Genomic DNA, 17,999 nt, shown 5'->3' with positions numbered 1-17,999 from the left:
GGGATGGCATTGAAGGTATAGCTTGCTCTGGGTAGCATAGACATTTTAACAATGTTTATTCTTCCGATCCATGAGCATGGCATGTTTTTCCATCTTTTTGTGTCTTCTTCAATTTCTTTCATGAGTGTTCTGTAGTTCTTATAGATCCTTTACCCCTTTGGTTAGGTTTATTCTGAGGGTTTTTACGGTTTTTGGTGCTATTGTAAATGGAATTGTTTCTCTAATTTCTCTTTCTACAGTTGCATTGTTAGTGTATAAGAAAGCAACTGATTTTTGTGCATTGATTTTGTATCCTGCCACATTACTGAATTGCTGGATGAGTTCTAGTAATTTGGGGGTGGAGTCTTTTGGGTTTCCCACATACAGTGTCATGGCATCTGTGAAAAGAGAGATTTTTGACTTCTTTGCCAATTTGAATACCTTTTATTTCTTTTTGTTGTCTGATTGCTGTTTCTAGGACTTCTAGTACTCTGTTGAACAATAGTGGTAAGAGTGGGCATCCTTGACGTGTTCCTGATCTTAAGGGAAAGGCTCTCAGCTTTTCCCCATTGAGGATGGTATTCCCTGTGGGTTTTTCATACATGGATTTTATGAACTTGAGGAATGTTCCTTCCATCCCTATATTCTGAGGAGTTTTAATCAGAAAAGGATACTGTATTTTCTCAGATGCTTTTTCTGCATCAATTGAGAGGACCATATGGTTCTTCTCTCTCCTTTTATTAATGTGTTCTATCACATTGATTGATTTGCAAATGTTGAACCACCCTTGTCTCCCAGGGATAAATCCCACTTTGTCATGGTGGATGATCCTTTTAATGTATTGTTGGATCCTGTTACCTAGGACTTGTTTAGGATTTTGGAATTCATATTCATCAGGGATATCGGTCTGAAATTCTCCTTTTTGATGGGTTCTTTGCCTGGTTTGGGGATTAAGGTAATGCTGCCTCATAGAATGAATCTGGAAGCTTTCCTTCTGTTTCTATTTTTTGAAACAGCTTCAGGGAAATAGGTATTATTTCTTCTTTGAATGTTTGGTAGAATTCCCCAGGGAATCCGTCAGGCCCTGGGATCTTGTTTTTTGGGAGGTTTTTGGTCACCGTTTCAATCTCGTTACTTGTTATTGGCCTGTTCAGGTTGTCAATTTCTTCCTGTTTCAGTCTTGGGAGTTTATAGGTTTCCAGGAAGGCATCCGTTCCATCCAGGTTGCTCGGTTTATTGGCATATAGTTGTTGATAATAATTTCTAATAATTGTTTGTATTTCCTTGGTGTTAGTCGTGATCTCTCCCTTTTCATTTGTAATTTTATTAATTTGGGTCCTTTCTCTTTTCTTTTGGATAAGTCTGGCCTTTGGATAAGTCTGGCCAGTGGTTTATCTATCTTACTAATTCTTTCAGCGAACCAGCTTCTAGTTTCTTTGATCTGATCTACTGTGTTTCTGGTTTCTAATTCATTGATCTCTGCTCTAATCTTAGTTATTTCTCTTTTAATGTGTGGCTTAGGCATCATTTGTTGCTTTTTCTCTAGTTCTTTAAGGTGTAGAGTTAGATGGTGAATTTGGGATTTTTCTATTTTTTTGACTGAGGCTTGGATGGCTATGTATTTCCCCCTTCGGACCGTCTTTGCAGTATCCCATAGGTTTTGGACTGATGTGTTTTCATTTTCATTGGTTTCCATGAATTGTTTAAGTTCTTCTTTGATTTCCTGGTTGACCCAAACATTCTTGAGCAGAGTGGTCTTTAGCTTCCAAGTGTGTGGATTTCTTCCAGATTTTTTCTTATGATTGAATTCCAGTTTTAAAGCATTATGGTCTGAGAATATGCAGGGAATAATCTCAATCTTTTGGTATCAGTTGAGACCTGATTTGTTACCCAGTATGTGGTCCATTCTGTAGAAAGTTCCATGTGCACTCGAGAAGAATGAGTGTCTGTTGTTTTCGGGTGGAATGTTTTGTATATATCTATGACGTCCATCTGGTCCAGTGTATCATTCAAAGCTCTTGTTTCTTTGTTGATATTTTGCGTAGATGATCTGTCCATTGCTGACAGTGGAGTATTGAGGTCTCCTACAATTAATGTATTATTATCAATATGACTCTTTATTTTGGTTAACAGTTGGCTTATGTAGCTGGCTGCTCCCATGTTGGGGGCATATATATTTACAATTGTTAGATCTTCTTGTTGGATAGACCCTTTAAGAATCATACAGTGTCCTTCTGTGTCAGTAACTACAAGTCTTTAGTTTAAAATCTAATTTGTCTGATATAAGAATTGCTACCCCAGCTCTCTTTTGAGGTCCGTTGGCATGGAAGATGGATCTCCACCCCTTCACTTTCAGTCTGGATATATCTTTAGGTTCACAATGAGTCTCTTGTAGACGGCATATGGATGGTTCCTGCAACCTTGTGCTGTTTTATGGGAGCATTTAGGCCGTTCACATTGAGAGTGATTATTGAAAGATATGAATTAATTGTCATCATGTTGCCTGTGAAGACCTGTTTTTATAGATTATCCCTGTAAATTTCTTTTCTATATCACCCTGTGGTCTTTCTCCTTTTATATAACCCCCCTTATTATTTCTGGCAGGGCCAGCTTAGTGGTCACATATTCTTTGAGTTTCTCCCATTCTGGAAGCTCTGCATCTCTCCATCCATTCTAAATGACAGCCTTGCTGGATAAAGTATTCTTGGCTGCATGTTCCTCTCGTTTAGTACCCTGAATATGTCTTGCTGGGCCTTTCTGGCTTGCCAGGTCTCTGTGGATAGGTCTGACTTTATTCTGATGTTCCTCCCTCTGTACATAAGGAATCTCTTCCCCCTAACTGCCCTTAAGATGGTTTCCTTGTTTCTAAGATTTGCGAGTTTTACAATTACATGCTGGGGCGTTGGCCTGTTTTCCTTGATATTGGGAGGGGTCCTCTCTGCCTCTGTGGTATGAATGTTTGTTTCATTCTCCAGATTAAGGAAGTTCTCAGGTACGATTTGCTCAAATATATCTTCTAGTCCTCTCTGTCTCCACCCCTTCCGGGATTCCAATAATTCTGACATTGGAACGTTTCATGGTGTCCCTTATTTCTCTGATTTTATTTTCATGTTTTCTGAGTTGTTTTTCCCTGGCCTCCTCTCTTCCCTTTTTGTCTATTATTTGGTCTTCTAGGTCACTAATTTGTTCTGCCTCACTTACCCTAGGTGTTAGATTATCTAATTTAGATTGTTTCTCATTGATAGCATTTTTAAGTTCTGCCAGTTCAGGTTTCATTTCTGCCCTTAGATAATCGATTTCTCCATTCTAGCTATTGTCTTCACAACTGCTAGCCTGAATTCCATCTCCGACATTTGGTTATACCTGAATCCATTTCTAAATCTGTGGCATAAGTCATAATCTCTGAGTCTTTCCTATTTTGGGGGTTCTTCCTCCTAGTCATTCTGTGGAGGGGTGGTTGAGGGAATGTACAGTGTCCAAATTATTGACCAGAACCCAAGCAATATGCACCTGTTTTCTAGGGGCCTTAGGGTTGCTGGCCTCTTGTTTTCCCAGCCTGTCTTCTGGGGGAGGGGCCTGCCATGCTGTTACTCAGGCAACCCTGTTTGGGCAGAGTTGCCCTGACCCCTGTGGCGGGTTTTGGGCTTAGTGAGAACCGGTTTTTTTGGGCTTTTGTTCTCTGGCAGCTTTCCCTGGTGTCCGTGTCTCTTCCGAGAGTCAGAGCAGAAGAGACTGTTTCCAACTCTCTTCCTGAGAGCAAGGAGATTGCAGTCTGTTCTGTATGTCACTGAGCTCTCCAGGCCACAGTATCTCTGTTTCTGTTGGTGCTGCCATAAACTGCAGTCCTGGGTTATGTTCCCCTCAGCAGCATTCCCAATCCTCGCCTTTAGGTTGGGTCACGTCTCTGCCCTTTGTGCTTGTAAAACCGCCAGCCCTGCCACTCCGGGTTTCTGTCTGGGGGCTGCCCTAAAGTCCTTTTCCCGTTGCTACTGGTCTGCGAGTCTGTGTCCCGTCCCCAGTGCATGAGGTTTTCACTCACTGGCAGTGTAGGATCCCCACTGCCAGACTCCCTCCCCCTTCCGTTTATCCTCCAATATCTGCCCACAGAATCACCGCTCCCCGCTTCTTACCTCGAAACCAACCTCCTGTAATACTGTTTGTAGAGAGCCACATCTGTCTTCTTACATCTTAGGCTGATTTCCTGGGTGTTCAGAGTGGTCTCGTAGATACCCACCTCAATTCCGGGGACTGGTTGGAATAGGGTCCCCTACTCCTCCGTCATCTTCCCCCCCGCATTATGTGTCTTGGGTGTGGACCTCCTTGGGATGAATTTTGGGGGGATATCTGTGCCTTCTAGATCTGGATATATGTTTCCCAGATTAGGGAATTTTTCAGCTGTTATTTCTTCAAAACACTTTTCTGTCCCCCTTTTCTTCTCAGGTCCATACAATGTGAATATAATGAATTTGATGGAGTCACTGAGTTTCCTAAGTCTATCCTCATTTTGCATATTTCTTTTCTCAATGGCTTAGTTTGATTACTTTTCATTACTCTGTCTTCCAGGTCATTAATTTGTTTCTCTGCTTCCTCTAGCCTGCTATTAATTCCATCAAGTTTATTTTTCATTTCATGCATTGTGTTCTTCATCTCTGATTGGTTCATGTTTGTCTATTTGTTAAGCTTTTCACTGATATCCTCCACTCTTTTCTCAAATCTAGTGCATATTTTTATGATAATTACTTTAAATTCTATATCTAGCATTCTACTTGTATCTGTTTCACTTAGTTCTCTTGATGTGGTTTGGTCCTGTTCTTTCATTTGGGACATATTTCTCTTGAGTCTTCATTTTGTCTAATTCTCTGTTTCTGTGTGTTAGGAAAGTCAGCTATGTCTCCTGCTCTTGAAAGTAGTGGGCGGGCTGCCCACTTTTATCAAGGTGGTACTGGTGGGTTCTGAGACTGGGGCTGAATGGGATTGGTTCAAAAAGCATGCATGGTTAGGGGGCATAGTTTTAGCAATGTGTGCACATAGTCCCCAGGTGGTGATCAGCCACTACTGCCAGGACTAAGGCCCTGCAAAATGTGCGGGTCAGGGGATGCATTATTGGTGAGGTTTATGCTAGTCTTCTGGGGGAGGGAACCCGCAGTTCTGGGACTGAGGCAAGCATGACTGCCAAATCACAGGGCGGAGGGCTTGGTGTAAGAAAGTAGTGAGTGTCAGCATTGCACTGGTTCCTTCAGGTGGCCTTGCATTTATGCTAAGAGGCAGGGGAGGGAAATGTCACCTGCCAGCTCCTTTATTCCTGGAAGGGCCTCCCTGGGATCCTTGCGTATATGGGATGTGTTCTGAGATGAGTAAAGAACTCTCCTTCCTGTATGCACCAGACGTTTTCCACACTGATGCTGCTACACTCGATCTCAGCAGGCTGCTTCTAATGCTGTCTCTTTAAGGGTAGGACTCAGCTTCCTAATGCTCTCAGGGGTCTCCAAGAGCCAAGACTGATTTTTAACATTCCGAGCTTTAAGTCCCTCTGGTTTTAAGAACTCACAAAATTTGACCCCTCTTGCTTTCAAAACCAAATGTTTTCGGGGTTTGTTTTCCCCATGCAAGCTCCCCACTGTGATAGTCTTTTTTTTTTTCTTGCCCTTCTCTATCCCCTAGGCTCCCTCTTGACTGGATGCCCAGGGCCCTTTTAGCTCCCCACCATGTCTCTGCCCATCCTACCCTTTTTGTGGTGGTCTCTTCTCTACCTTACTCATGGAATTTGTTCTGCCAGTGTTTGCATCATTTTTGGGGTTATTTTACACTTACATCAGTGTTATTTAGTTGTATCTGTGGGACCAAGCAAACTTAGGGTCCTTCTACTTGGCCATCTTCCCAGCCTCCCAATTGAGATCTTTATTTACGTTTTTAATTTCCAGTTCCAGAAGTTCTCTGTTTTCATTAGTTTTGGTAATTTTTGTAGTCTCTTCCTCTTAACCCATAGGTCCTTCGTTTATTTCTTTAAAAACAAAAATAAATTTATTTGATATTATATATTCTAACATACACATTCTTTGTGGATCAGAGTCTGTTTGTTGTTTCTGCTATGTCTTGTCCAGATACATTCCTTGTGTTTTCTAACTTTCTTTTCCTTATTTGTGTTCTCTATTTTTTTTTTAATTATGGGCTCAAATTTCTTGGAACTTTATCTGTTGTAATTCTTTGACATCTTGGTAGCTTCCTCCAGAGGGGAGATATTTATTTTGTTTCTGCCAAGTATATGTGGGGGCTACTAGCTTGGGAGTACTTTAAATGTATTCTTGTTTGAGATTTCTCAGATTATCCAGTTAGTTTTATTCTGCAGGTTATATGAGCTCTCACTTGTGTTTGCCAAATCTTAGGAAATATTTCTTTCCTCTCTACTTGATGCCCAATCTTTGAGACAGTCAATTTTCCTTACAGTTCTTTGGAGTGAACTGTTTATTTCTAGTTCACTCTTAAGTTGAGGATGTAAAACTTTGAGATACCAACTAATAGGGTCCCCACTAAGGTTGCCCACCTTAAGCTTTTTCTACGTTTTGTTTCCTGATTCCAGACTCTTGAACCATCCTATTTTAAAGCAAATGATTCCAAGGTAAAAGCTGACTTTATTGTTTATCTCTGCATTTCTGTTGATTTTTAATCTAGGCTTCTGAACAGTCTTTATAAACAGCTTACTGGATCATTTCTCCCATTTAAGCTGTTTTTTAAAAATATTTTATCAGCATTTTTAGTTGCTTTTAGCAGGAAGGTTGATGACTTCTGTTTTACTGAAAAAGGAATTCCAGCTGTTTCATATTTTTAACATGAACTTTTTTTGCCTCTAGCTCCCCATATATACTGCACCACCTCTGCAGTCTAAATATGTTGAAGAACAGCCTGGTCGTTTACAAATGGGCTTTGCATCCATCCGCACTACAACTGGTCATTATATTGGCTGGTGCAAGGTAAGTAAGTTCTAATACTGGTTTAATGTTGGAGGTTTCTGATTTGTTCAGACAGGTGATTCTTCTGTTGCATTTGGTAATGACAGAGGTTACTCAGTGACATTCATCAGGTGAATGGGTTGATCTAGAGGCCTTAAGACAGTTTCATTCTCATCTTTAGTACCTTGTCACAGATAGCTAGAACGCTAGGCTTAGCTAGGAATGTTGACTAAAGCACCTACATGTGACCTACCAGGCATGGTGATCTCAGCATAGTCAGATAACTTACACAGGCAGTTCGAGGCTCTTACAAGAGGCCCTTGGCAGAATTTACTAAGCTGCTTATTTATCATCAGATGTCCAAGAAAGTTACTTCTACAGCATTCTATTGTTAAGTCACAAAGGCCAACCCAGTTTTAAAGGGAGTGAAATTAGATGCCACCTCTCAATATGAGTAGCAGCAAAGAATTGTGGCCATATTTAATAATATTTAACCTACTGTACCACTACTACATAGATTAAGATAGTTCAGCAAGCATTTATGTTATTTTTCATGTATAGTTGTTTGGCTACTTACAAGAAGTTCTGAAATTATTTCTCAATTGTTCCTTACTTGGCTAAGCAAAATGTTAACTAGTTGGGTTTAGCTCATAAGACCATTCTGAATATAGTCAGCTCTTGGGAAAAATAAAATTCATCTGACTTTAATACTTAGCTTTAAGTCAGCATTATCTAGCAGCAGAGTGATGGAGTAAGCTGATAAAATATTGATATTTCATTATCCTCACATCAACATAGGTGTGTTAGCATCAACATCTCTAATGTCAGTTTCATCATTCTGACCTAATAACCACACAACTTTTTCTCAGATATAACCTATCCAATTGTAAACCCTTGTTCTTTTTTGTTTCTAATCCATTCTTTTTTCAAAAAAGATTCTAATGATTTTATAAAACACTAAATGTAAATTCTGGTCATTCCAGATGATATTTAAAACATCTGATGAATACATGGTGTAATTTTTAAAAATTTGTGTCTGTCAAACAACTCTAATAGTATTAGTTGTATTATACACTCTTATTAGTTTGATCTCAGAGGAAAATATATTAACTAATTAGGGTTTGAATCATGCCTCTGTTGCTATATACCAACAGCCGGGTGATTCATACTTAAGCCTCCTGAGACCTAATTTTCCATAGTGTTCTCAAATTTGTTTTCGTGAGGTAAATTGTTCCTGAAAGATCCTTAAATTGCTATTGTTACTATCACCCAATTCAAGACTAAAAGAAAGGTGAATAGGTTGAAGAAGGACACTTTGAATGCATTTCATCTCCAATGTAAATAACTTTTTCTGATTTTCCCCTAAAAACATAATCTATTCTTTAAAAATTACTTCTGAGTCAAATTGCATTCTGCATTAAACTTAGAATCTTGCAGGGCAAATTCAGTTTCTCCTTCTCTCCTTAGTGTTTTCAAATTTAGGTAGCAGTGAGCCACAGTGGTAAAAGTGAATTCCTAAACAAGCTAAGGAAAACTTCCCAAAAGAAGTGACTAGTTTTCTTCCTCAACAGCTACATGATTTTCAATCAACCAATCAATAGGTATTATAACTTCAAAGGTGAGGTTTTCTCAAGAGAGTCTTTAAAGAGAAGTAACTCAGTGACAGTTAAGTTCTGTGCCAGTTTGTACAGCTTGAAACCACGATGAAGGGATGAACCTCTACATCTCTGATCATCATGAAAATATCTGAAACAAGGTTACTAATACCGAGATATCACAATAGTAATGACTTATTTCTTTACTGTGTAATATAACTACTTCTATGTTCTTTGCTTTAAAAATCGTTTTTGTTTTTATACCATGATTTCATAGCAGCTAGTTCAGAGATAGAGACCATATATTTCAGTTATGTTTTCTGGTTTCTTCAATAGAGTACAGCATGACTATGGGTAAATCATTCTCTGCCTTCATTTTTCTTCTGATGTAATTAAGATGGTACCTATCACTCAGTAAATGAATGTAACCATATTTCTTGCATTAAAATAAATTAGTTAGAAATAGGTAAAAGAGCAAATTTGATTTAAAACTTTAATCACTTCAATGGGTTAATATAATCTTGATTTGTAGAGAATTTATATTCCTATGTAAAAATAATATAAACACTAGTGTGTGTAGGATGATTTCTATCCTGAGATAAATGTCTTATTTAGGGTTTTTTGCCATTCTAATGCACACTAAGAAAAAGGAGAGGATGAAGTACTTTCTTTAGGTTTGTTGTTACTACTTTCTTCACAAATCATTACGGTGTTGCTACCACATATTTATTAATCAGATGTTGCATCTAAGCTGAAATAATACCTCTATCCATGATTTATTTAAATTCCATTCATTTTTCTAAGCCTTTATAAAATAAGATGATAAATCTTTGTATTTCTGCAATAAATTATCTGTGAGATGCTCTGACTACTTATAGGCATTACTTGTTTATATGAGGAAGATAGTAAACAAGTATTATCCATGTTAAACAGAATGAAAAAGTTCTCATGTGAATAAATAGGAAAGTTAGATTTAGATTTGAGTGCAATGCTGTCAATATTTTAATATTGATTAATGTGGAATATTTTATTTAATTATCAAAATCTTCAAAAATGCAGATGTCCTTTTTTTTTTCTTTTTGCTTAGGGTGTTTGTGTGTTTGTGAAAAATGGAATAATGGATACAGTACAATTTGGAAAAGGTGGGTGAGTAAACCATCCATAATTAGAAATGTTCTATTGTCTTTTTAACTTGCAAGGTTTAAATATGAGAAAAAATAAAGGTGGTAAGTTATTCATTATCATGTTTTACCAACTGAGAAGATACTCTGTATAGCACTTTATGATAACAATACCAAAGTAATAGTACCTATCATTTATTAAGCATTTACTGTATGCTAAGGCACTATGGTAAGCATTTTACACAATTTATCTAATTTAGTTTCTATACCAATTCTATGAGTGTTGGTATTATAATTATTCCCCTTTTCTTCAAGATTTTATTTATTTATTTGAGAGAGAGAGAGAGTGCGAGTGTGAGTGTGAGCAGAAGCAGGGGAGAGGCAGAGGGAGAGGGACAGCAGACTTCATGCTGAGCACAGAGCCCGACACGGGGCTTGATCTCACGACCCTGAGATCATGACCCAAGCGGAAACCAAGAGTCAGACACCCAACTGACTGAGCCAACCAGGTACCCCTATAATTATTCCCTTTTTACAGATAAGGAAACTGAGGTTTAGAAAGGTAAAGTAGGTTGCCAAGGTCACAAAACTAGTAAGTGGCAGTGCCTGGACTCAAACTGCGGTCTGTTTAGCTGCAAAGCCCATATTATATACTCAAAGCATAAATTAGAAACATGTCTACATTGTTATCAATTAGTTTAAATAGGTGCTATTTGCTGTTAAAATCTGTAGAATTTTGCTATCTATTGCTAGGAAACACTAATACCAATCAGTTACTCTAGAATATTTGAGCTAATGTTGGAAAGCAGTTGTATTTGATTCTTTATTTTGATAATGGTATTTGACAGTAGAAATATCTTCCTAATATTCTTGGGTTATGCCAGTTGTTAAAATAAATGTGTATGGGAGACAGAAAGATCAGCTAAAATTTTATTTTTTTTATTTTTATTTTTAAAGTTTTATTTATTTGAGAGAGAGAGAGAAATGAGAGAGAGAGAGCATGAGAGGGGGAGGGTCAGAGGGAGAAGCAGACTCCCCGCTGAGCAGAGAGCCCGATGTGGGACTTGATCCCGGGACTCCAGGATCATGACCTGAGCTGAAGGCAGACGCTTAACCGACTGAGCCACCCAGGCGCCCCTCAGCTAAAATTTTAAATGTCTCCATGATGTTGATGACCTGTAAATGTATTATCATTACTTAGGTTTGTAGGAATTAATTCCAAATTGTATTCCTCATCAATCTTGAGGAATATGATTAAATAAGTGATTGCCATTAAATAATTAACGGTGATAGAAGAGTCTTTTTTGGGGGGTTGTCTGGAAACAGAAATAATTTAAATATATAAAAAGCCAAGAAATCTAGACTTGTGCCCGCTCGTCATCTTCTTTTGGTCTAGGCTCACTTCTCCTCCTGATCATTGGTTTTAACCAAGAGTAATGGCTGCTCTGGGTATTGGGGAGTGATGGCAAGCAGGGCCTACAAGCTACATGTATCCCTTGTCAATTATTCAAAGTTCCTTAATAAAGTATTCCTATTCCTACTGGATCCTATCAAAGTTTGAACAGGTAAGTCCAGAAGCATTTCTATTAGAGAGATAAATACATACACAGTCAAGCATTTATTTTATAGTAATCCAAGCTAAGGTGTGAACTCTAGCATCATATTTCATTGAAGAGTAATTGCCTGTATTAAGAAAACAATTATTAAATCAGCTATGGAAGGAAGATTTTAATTTTGTAGCAAGTAACTATTTTAACTAGCTTTTTCATTCGCTGCTCAAATCATTATTTTTGTAGCTTTTTTTGAGGAGTGTTTAAACCATCTTCTATCTTAGCAAATCTCTTTAGCATTTCTGCATCATATATAGAATGCCTAATTTTAGTAAGTCATTTATATTAATTTTTAACTTATTTCTTAAAAGATGCATATATCTATCTGAAGAATCCACCTCGAGATTTTCTTCCAAAACTTGGAGTGATTACAGTTTCAGGATTGGCAGGCTTGGTTTCAGCAAGAAAAGGTAGGGTTTAAAAAAATACATTTTTTTTCTTTCAATGCCATTGTATTCTGAATTTTACTATCATGGGAAAACCTCATATCCTTTATTGAATATTGTTAGGATAGGGTACTATGAAGATTTTTAGATTCTGTATTACAGCATGTTTACTTTTATAAACACTGTGCTTTAAAAAATAGAGTGATTTCGAGATGTTTAACATCATTAGTTATTAGGTAAATGCAAATGAAAATCACAGTGACATATTAGTACACACGTATTAGAATATCTAAAATTAAAAAGACTGACCATACCAAGTATAGTCAAGAATGTAGAGCAATTGAAACTCTCATACACTGCTGGTGGGAGTACAAAATGGTACAGCCATTCTAGAAAACAATTTGACAGTTTCTCTTATAAAGTTAAAAATGCTCTTATCATGAGACCAAGTAATCGCACTCCTGGATATTTACCCTGGAAAAATGAAAAATCTGTACATAAATGTTTATAGTAACTCTGTAATTACCAAAAGCTGGAAACAACCTAAATGTCTTTCAGGAGTAAATTAAACTGTGGCACATCCAAACAAAGGAATTATACTCACGAATAAAAGGAATAAACCATTGACACATGCAACAATCTTGATAAATCTGACATAAAGAAGCCAGTCTAAAAGAGTTATATATTCTGTGATTCTAGTCATATAACTTTCTCAAAAAGACAAAACTATAGTAACAAAAAAAAAAAAACCATGTCAGTAGTTACCAGGAGTTAAGAGTGGGAAGGTGTGACTATAAGGAGGTAACATAAGTTTTTTTTTTTTTTTTTTTAACAGTGATAGAACTCTTCCATATCCTGATTGTACTGGTGGTTACAGGATTCTATACGTGTATTATAATTGGTAGAACTATAGATCAATTTTCTGTATGATATTTAAAATAAAATTTAAAAATATACAGCTATTATTAAAATTATAATTTATCATTTCGTCATCTTTTAGATAACTTTATTTTTTAAAAGATTTTTTAAATTTAAATTCCAGGTAGTTAACATATAGTATAATATTAGTTTCAGGTGTACAATTTAGTGATTCAACAGTTTCATACAACACCCAGTGCTCAGTACAACAAATGCAGTTCTTAATCCCCATCATCTATTTAATCCATCTCCCCACTCGCCTCCCCTCTGGTAACCATCAGTTTGTTCTCTATAGTTAAGAGGCTGTTTCTTGATTTGACACTGTCTCTTTTTTCCCCTTTGCTCATTTGTTTTGATTCTTAAATTCCACATATGAGTAAAATCACATGGTGTTTGTCTATCTCTAACTTACTTCACTGAGCATAATACTCTCTAGTTCCATCCATGTTCTTGCAAATGGCAAGATTTCATTTTTTTTAAGGTTGAGTCATACTCTGTTTTATATATATATATATATATATATATATCTCACATCTTTATGTATTATCAGTTGATGGATACTTGAACTGTTTCCATAATTTGGCTACTGTAGATAATGCTGCTATAACATTGGGATGCATGTATCCCTGTGAATTACTATTTTTGTATTTCTTGGGTAAATTCCTAGAAGTAGAATTGTTGGATCGTAGGGTAATTCTATTTTTAACTATTTGAGGAAATTCTGTACTGCTTTCCAAAAGGCTGCACCTATTTCCATTACCACCAACAGTGCAAGAGGGTTCCTCTTTCTCCACATCCTCACTAACACCTGTTGTTTCTTATTTATTAATTTTAGCCATTCTGAAAGGTGTGGTAGTTTTGATTTGTATTCCCCTAATGATGAGTGCTGTTGAGCATCTGTTGAAGTGTCTGTTGGCCATCTGTATATCTTCATGGAAAAATATCTATTCATGTCTTCTGCCCACTTTTTAATTGGATTATTTGTTTACTGAGTGTTGAGTTTTATAAGTTCTTTATATATTTTGGATAATAACCCTTTATCAGATATGTCATTTGCAGATATCTTCTCCCATCCCATAGGTTGCCTTTCAGTTTTGTTGATTGTTTCCCTCACTGTGCAGAAGCTTTTTATTTTGATGAAGTCCTAATAGTTTATTTTTGCCATTGTTTCCCTTGCCTGGGGAGACATATCTAGAAAGAAGTTTCTATGGCCAGTGTCAGAGAAGTTACTGCCTGTATTCTCTTCTAGGATTTTCATGGTTTCCTGTCTCACAATTAGGTCTTTAATCCATTTACAATTTATATTTGTGTATGGTGTAAGAAAGTGGTCCAGTTTCATTCTCTTGCATGTTGCTGTCCAGTTTTCCCAACACCATTTGTTGAAAACACTGTCTTTTTTTCTACTGGATATTCGTTCCTTCTTTATTGAATATTAATTGACCAAATAGTTGTAGGTTCATTTCTGTTCACTTCCATTGATCTGTGTATCTGATTTTGTGTCAGTACTGTGTTGATCACTGCAGCTTTATAACTTGAAGTCCGGAACTGTGAGGCCTCCAGCTTTGCTTTGCTTTTTTTGACTGCTTTGGATATTTAGGGTCTTTTGTGGTTCCGTGCAAATTTTAAGATGTTTTGTTCTAGCTCTGTGAAAAATGCTGTTGGCGTTTTGATAGGAATTGCATTAAATATGTAGATTGCTTTGGATAGTATGGACATTTTAACAATATTTGTTCTTTCAGTCCATGAGCATGGAATGTCTTTCTATTTCCTTCTTTCATCTTTAATTTCTCTCTTCAGTGTTTTATAGTTTTCAGAGTAAAGGTTTTTCACCTCTTTAATTAGATTTATTCTTAGGTATCTTATTTTTTTTAATTTTTTTAATTTAAATTCAATTAAGTAACATATAGTGTATTGTTAATTTCAGAGGTAGAGTTCAGTGATTCATCAGTCTTACATAATGCCCAGTGCTCATTCTATCACATGCCCTCCTTAATGTCCATCACCCAGTTACCCCAACCCCCACCCTCCTCCAGCAACCTTCAGTTTATTTCCTATGATTAAGAGTCTCTTATGGTTTGTCTCCCTCTCTGATTTCGTCTTGTTTTATTTTTCCCTTCCTTCCCCTATGGTCCTCTGTTTTGTTTCTTAAATTCCACATACCAGTGAGATCATATGATAATTGTCTTTCTCTGATTGACTTATTTAGTTTAGCATAATACCCTCTAGTTCCATCCACGTCATTGCAAATGGCAAGATTTCGTTTCTTTTTTGATGACTGAGTAGTACTCCATTGTATATATATATACCACCTCTTCTTTATCCATTCAGCTGTAGATGGACATCTGGGCTCTTTCCATAGTTTGGCTGTTGTGGACATTGCTGCTATGAACATTGGGGTGTAGGTGCCCCTTCAGATCACTACATTTGTATCTTTGTGGTAGATAACTAGTAGTGCAATTGCTAGGTCATAGGGTAGCTCTATTTTCAACTTTTTGAGGAACCTCCATAGTGTTTTCCAGAGTGGCTGCACCAGCTTGCATTCCCACCAACAGTGTAAGAGGGTTCCCCTTTCTCCACACCCTCACCATATCTGTTGTTTCCTGAGTTGTTCATTTAGCCATTCCAACTGGTGTGCAGTGGTATCTCATTGTGGTTTTGATTTGTATTTCCCCAATGCCGAGTCATATTGAGCATTTTTTCATGATGACAGGATACACTATGTGGAAAACCCAAAAGACCCTAACCCAAAATTGCTAGAACTCATACAGGAATTCAGCAGAGTGGCAGAATATAAAATCAACGCACAGAAATCAGTTGCATTTCTATACACTAACAATGAGACAGAAGAAAGAGAAATTAAGGAGTCGATCCCATTTATAATTGCACCAAAAACTATATGATACCTAGGAATAAACCTAACTAAAGAGGCAAAGGATCTGTACTCAAAAACCTATAGAACACTCATGAAAGAAATTGAGGAAGACACAAAGAAACAGAAAAATGTTCCATTCTCATGGATTGGAAGAGCAAATACTGTTAAAAATACTGTTAAAATGTCTATGTTACCTCAAGCAGTCAATACATTCAATGCAATCCCTATCAAAATACTATCAACTTTTTTTCACAGAGCTGGAACAAATAATCCTAAAATTTGTATGGAACCAGAAATGACCCCAAATAGCCACAGGAATGTTGAAAAAGAAAACTAAAGCTGGTGGCGTCAGATTTCCAGACTTCAAGCTCTATTACAAAGCTGTAATCATCAAGACAATATGTAATCATCAAGACAGTATGATACTGGCACAAAAACAGACACATAGATCAATGGGACAGAATAGAGAACCCAGAAATGGACCCTCAACTCTATGACGAACTAATCTTTGACAAAACAGGAAAGAATATCCAGTGGAAAAAGAACAGTCTCTTCAATAAATGTGTTGGGAAAATTGGACAGCCACATTTAGAAGAATGAAACTGGACCATTTTCTTACACCATACACAAAAATGAACTCAAAATGGATGAAAGACTTAAATGTGAGACGGGAATCCATCAAAATCCTTGAGGAGAACACCAGCAACAACCTCTTTGACCTTGGCTGCAAGAACTTCTTGCTGGACACATCTCCAAAGGCAAGGGAAACAAAGGCAAAAATGAACTGTTGTTACTTCATTAAGATAAAAAGCTTTTGCACAGCAAAGGAAACAGTCGACAAAACCAAAAGACAACTCACAGAATGGGAGAAGATATTTGCAAATGTCTTATCAGTTAAAGGGCTAGTATCCATAATCTATAAAGAGTTTATCAAACTCAACACCGAAAGAATAATTCAAGCAAAAATGGGCAGAAGACATGAACAGGCATTTCTCCAAACAGGACATACAAATGGCCATCAGATACATGAAAAAATATTCCTAGTTATCTTACTGTCTTTGGAGCAGTTGTAAATAGGATTTATTCCTTAATTTCTCTTTCTGCTGTGTTGTTATTGGTGCAGATGCACAGATTTTTGTATATTGATTTTGTACCTGCGACTTTACTAAAAAAACAGTTATAACAGTTTTTTGGTGGAGGCTTTCAGGTTTTCTATATATATATTACCATGTCATCTGCAAATAGTGTAAGTTTTACTTCTTGCCGATTTGGATGCCTTCTATTTCTTTTTGCTGTCTGATTGGTGTGGCTAAGACTTCCTGTACTATGTTTAAAAACAGTGGTGAGAGTTGACGTCACTGTCTTATTCCTGACCATAGAGGCAAAGCTCAAAGTTATTGCCATTTAGGATGCTATTAGCTATGGTTTTTTTTATATGTGGCCATTATTATGTTGAGGTATATTCCCTCAAACCCTACTTTGTTGAGGGTTTTTGTCATGAATGGAGGTGCTATTTTGTCAAATGTTTTTTCTGCATGTTTTGAAAGGTTCTTATCCTTTCTTTTATTAACATTTATTGATGCGGTGTATCCTGTTGTTTGATTTGTAAATATCGATCCACCCTTCCAACCCAGAAATAAATCCCACTTCATTGCAGTGACTGATTTCTTTAATATATTTTTGGATTTGGTTTGCTAACATTTTATTGAGAATTTTTGCATCCATGTTCATGAGGGATATTGGCCTGTAATTCTCTTTTTACTGGGGTCTTTATCTGGTTTTGATATCAAGGTAATGCTGGCCTCATAGAATGAATTTTTAGGTTTTCCTTCCTTTTCTATTTTTTGGAGTAGTTTGAGAATAGGTATTAACTCTTCTTTAAGTGTTTGGTAGAATTTGCCCATGAAGTCATCTGGCCCTCAACCTGTTTGCTGGGAGTTTTTTGATTACTGATTCAATTTCTTTACAGGTTATTGGTCTGTTCAAGTTTTCTGTTTCTTCCTGTTTCCGTTTTGGTAGTTTATATGTTTCTACACGTTTATCCATTTCTTCCATGTAGTCCAATTTGTTGGCATAAAGATTTTCATAATATTTTCTTACAGTGTTTTGTATGTCTGTGGCGTTGGTTGTTATTTCTCCTTTCTCATTTATGATTTTATTCATTTGGGTTCTTCCCTTTTTCTTTTTCATAAGTCTGGTTAGAGGTTTATCAGTTTTACTAATTTTTTCAAAGAACCAGTTCCTGGTTTCCTTGATCTGTTCTATTGTTTTTTTTTTTTTTTATTTTAAGTATCATTTATTTTTTCTCTAATCTTTATTATTTCCTTGCTTCTGCTCATTTTAGGTGTTGTTCTTTTTGTAGCTCCTCCTTTGTGTAAGGTTAGGTTTTTTATCTGAGATTTTTCTTGCTTCTTTAGGTAGGCCTGTATTCCTATGTCCTTCCCTCTTAGGACTGCTTTTGCTGTATACCAAGGTTTTGGACCATTGGTTTTCATTTTCATTGTTTCTGTTATATTTTTAAATTTCTTTTTTAATTTCCCCATTGGCTCATTCATTGTTTTGCAGCATATT

At 36.7% G+C, this 17,999-nt stretch overlaps 1 protein-coding gene across 5 annotated transcripts in view; it reads left to right on the top strand.

Annotated features, from left to right (window-relative positions):
* Nucleotides 1–17,999, top strand: part of LOC118540044 (MICOS complex subunit MIC27) — a 131,846-nt gene that overhangs the window by 72,170 nt on the left and 41,677 nt on the right. For 4 of the 5 annotated variants that reach the window (XM_078063995.1, XM_078063996.1, XM_078063991.1 and 1 more), the window contains 3 exons: nt 6,828–6,947; nt 9,609–9,663; nt 11,564–11,662. In XM_078063995.1, coding sequence (XP_077920121.1) covers nt 6,828–6,947; nt 9,609–9,663; nt 11,564–11,662 — 274 coding nt within the window. The remainder of the gene's footprint in view (nt 1–6,827; nt 6,948–9,608; nt 9,664–11,563; nt 11,663–17,999) is intronic. The other variant, XM_078063993.1, reaches the window with a different exon arrangement.

This window comes from Halichoerus grypus, chromosome X, assembly GCF_964656455.1.
Source record: "Halichoerus grypus chromosome X, mHalGry1.hap1.1, whole genome shotgun sequence".
Lineage (NCBI taxonomy): Eukaryota > Metazoa > Chordata > Mammalia > Carnivora > Phocidae > Halichoerus > Halichoerus grypus.
This window is presented reverse-complemented; position numbering and strand designations above follow the sequence as displayed.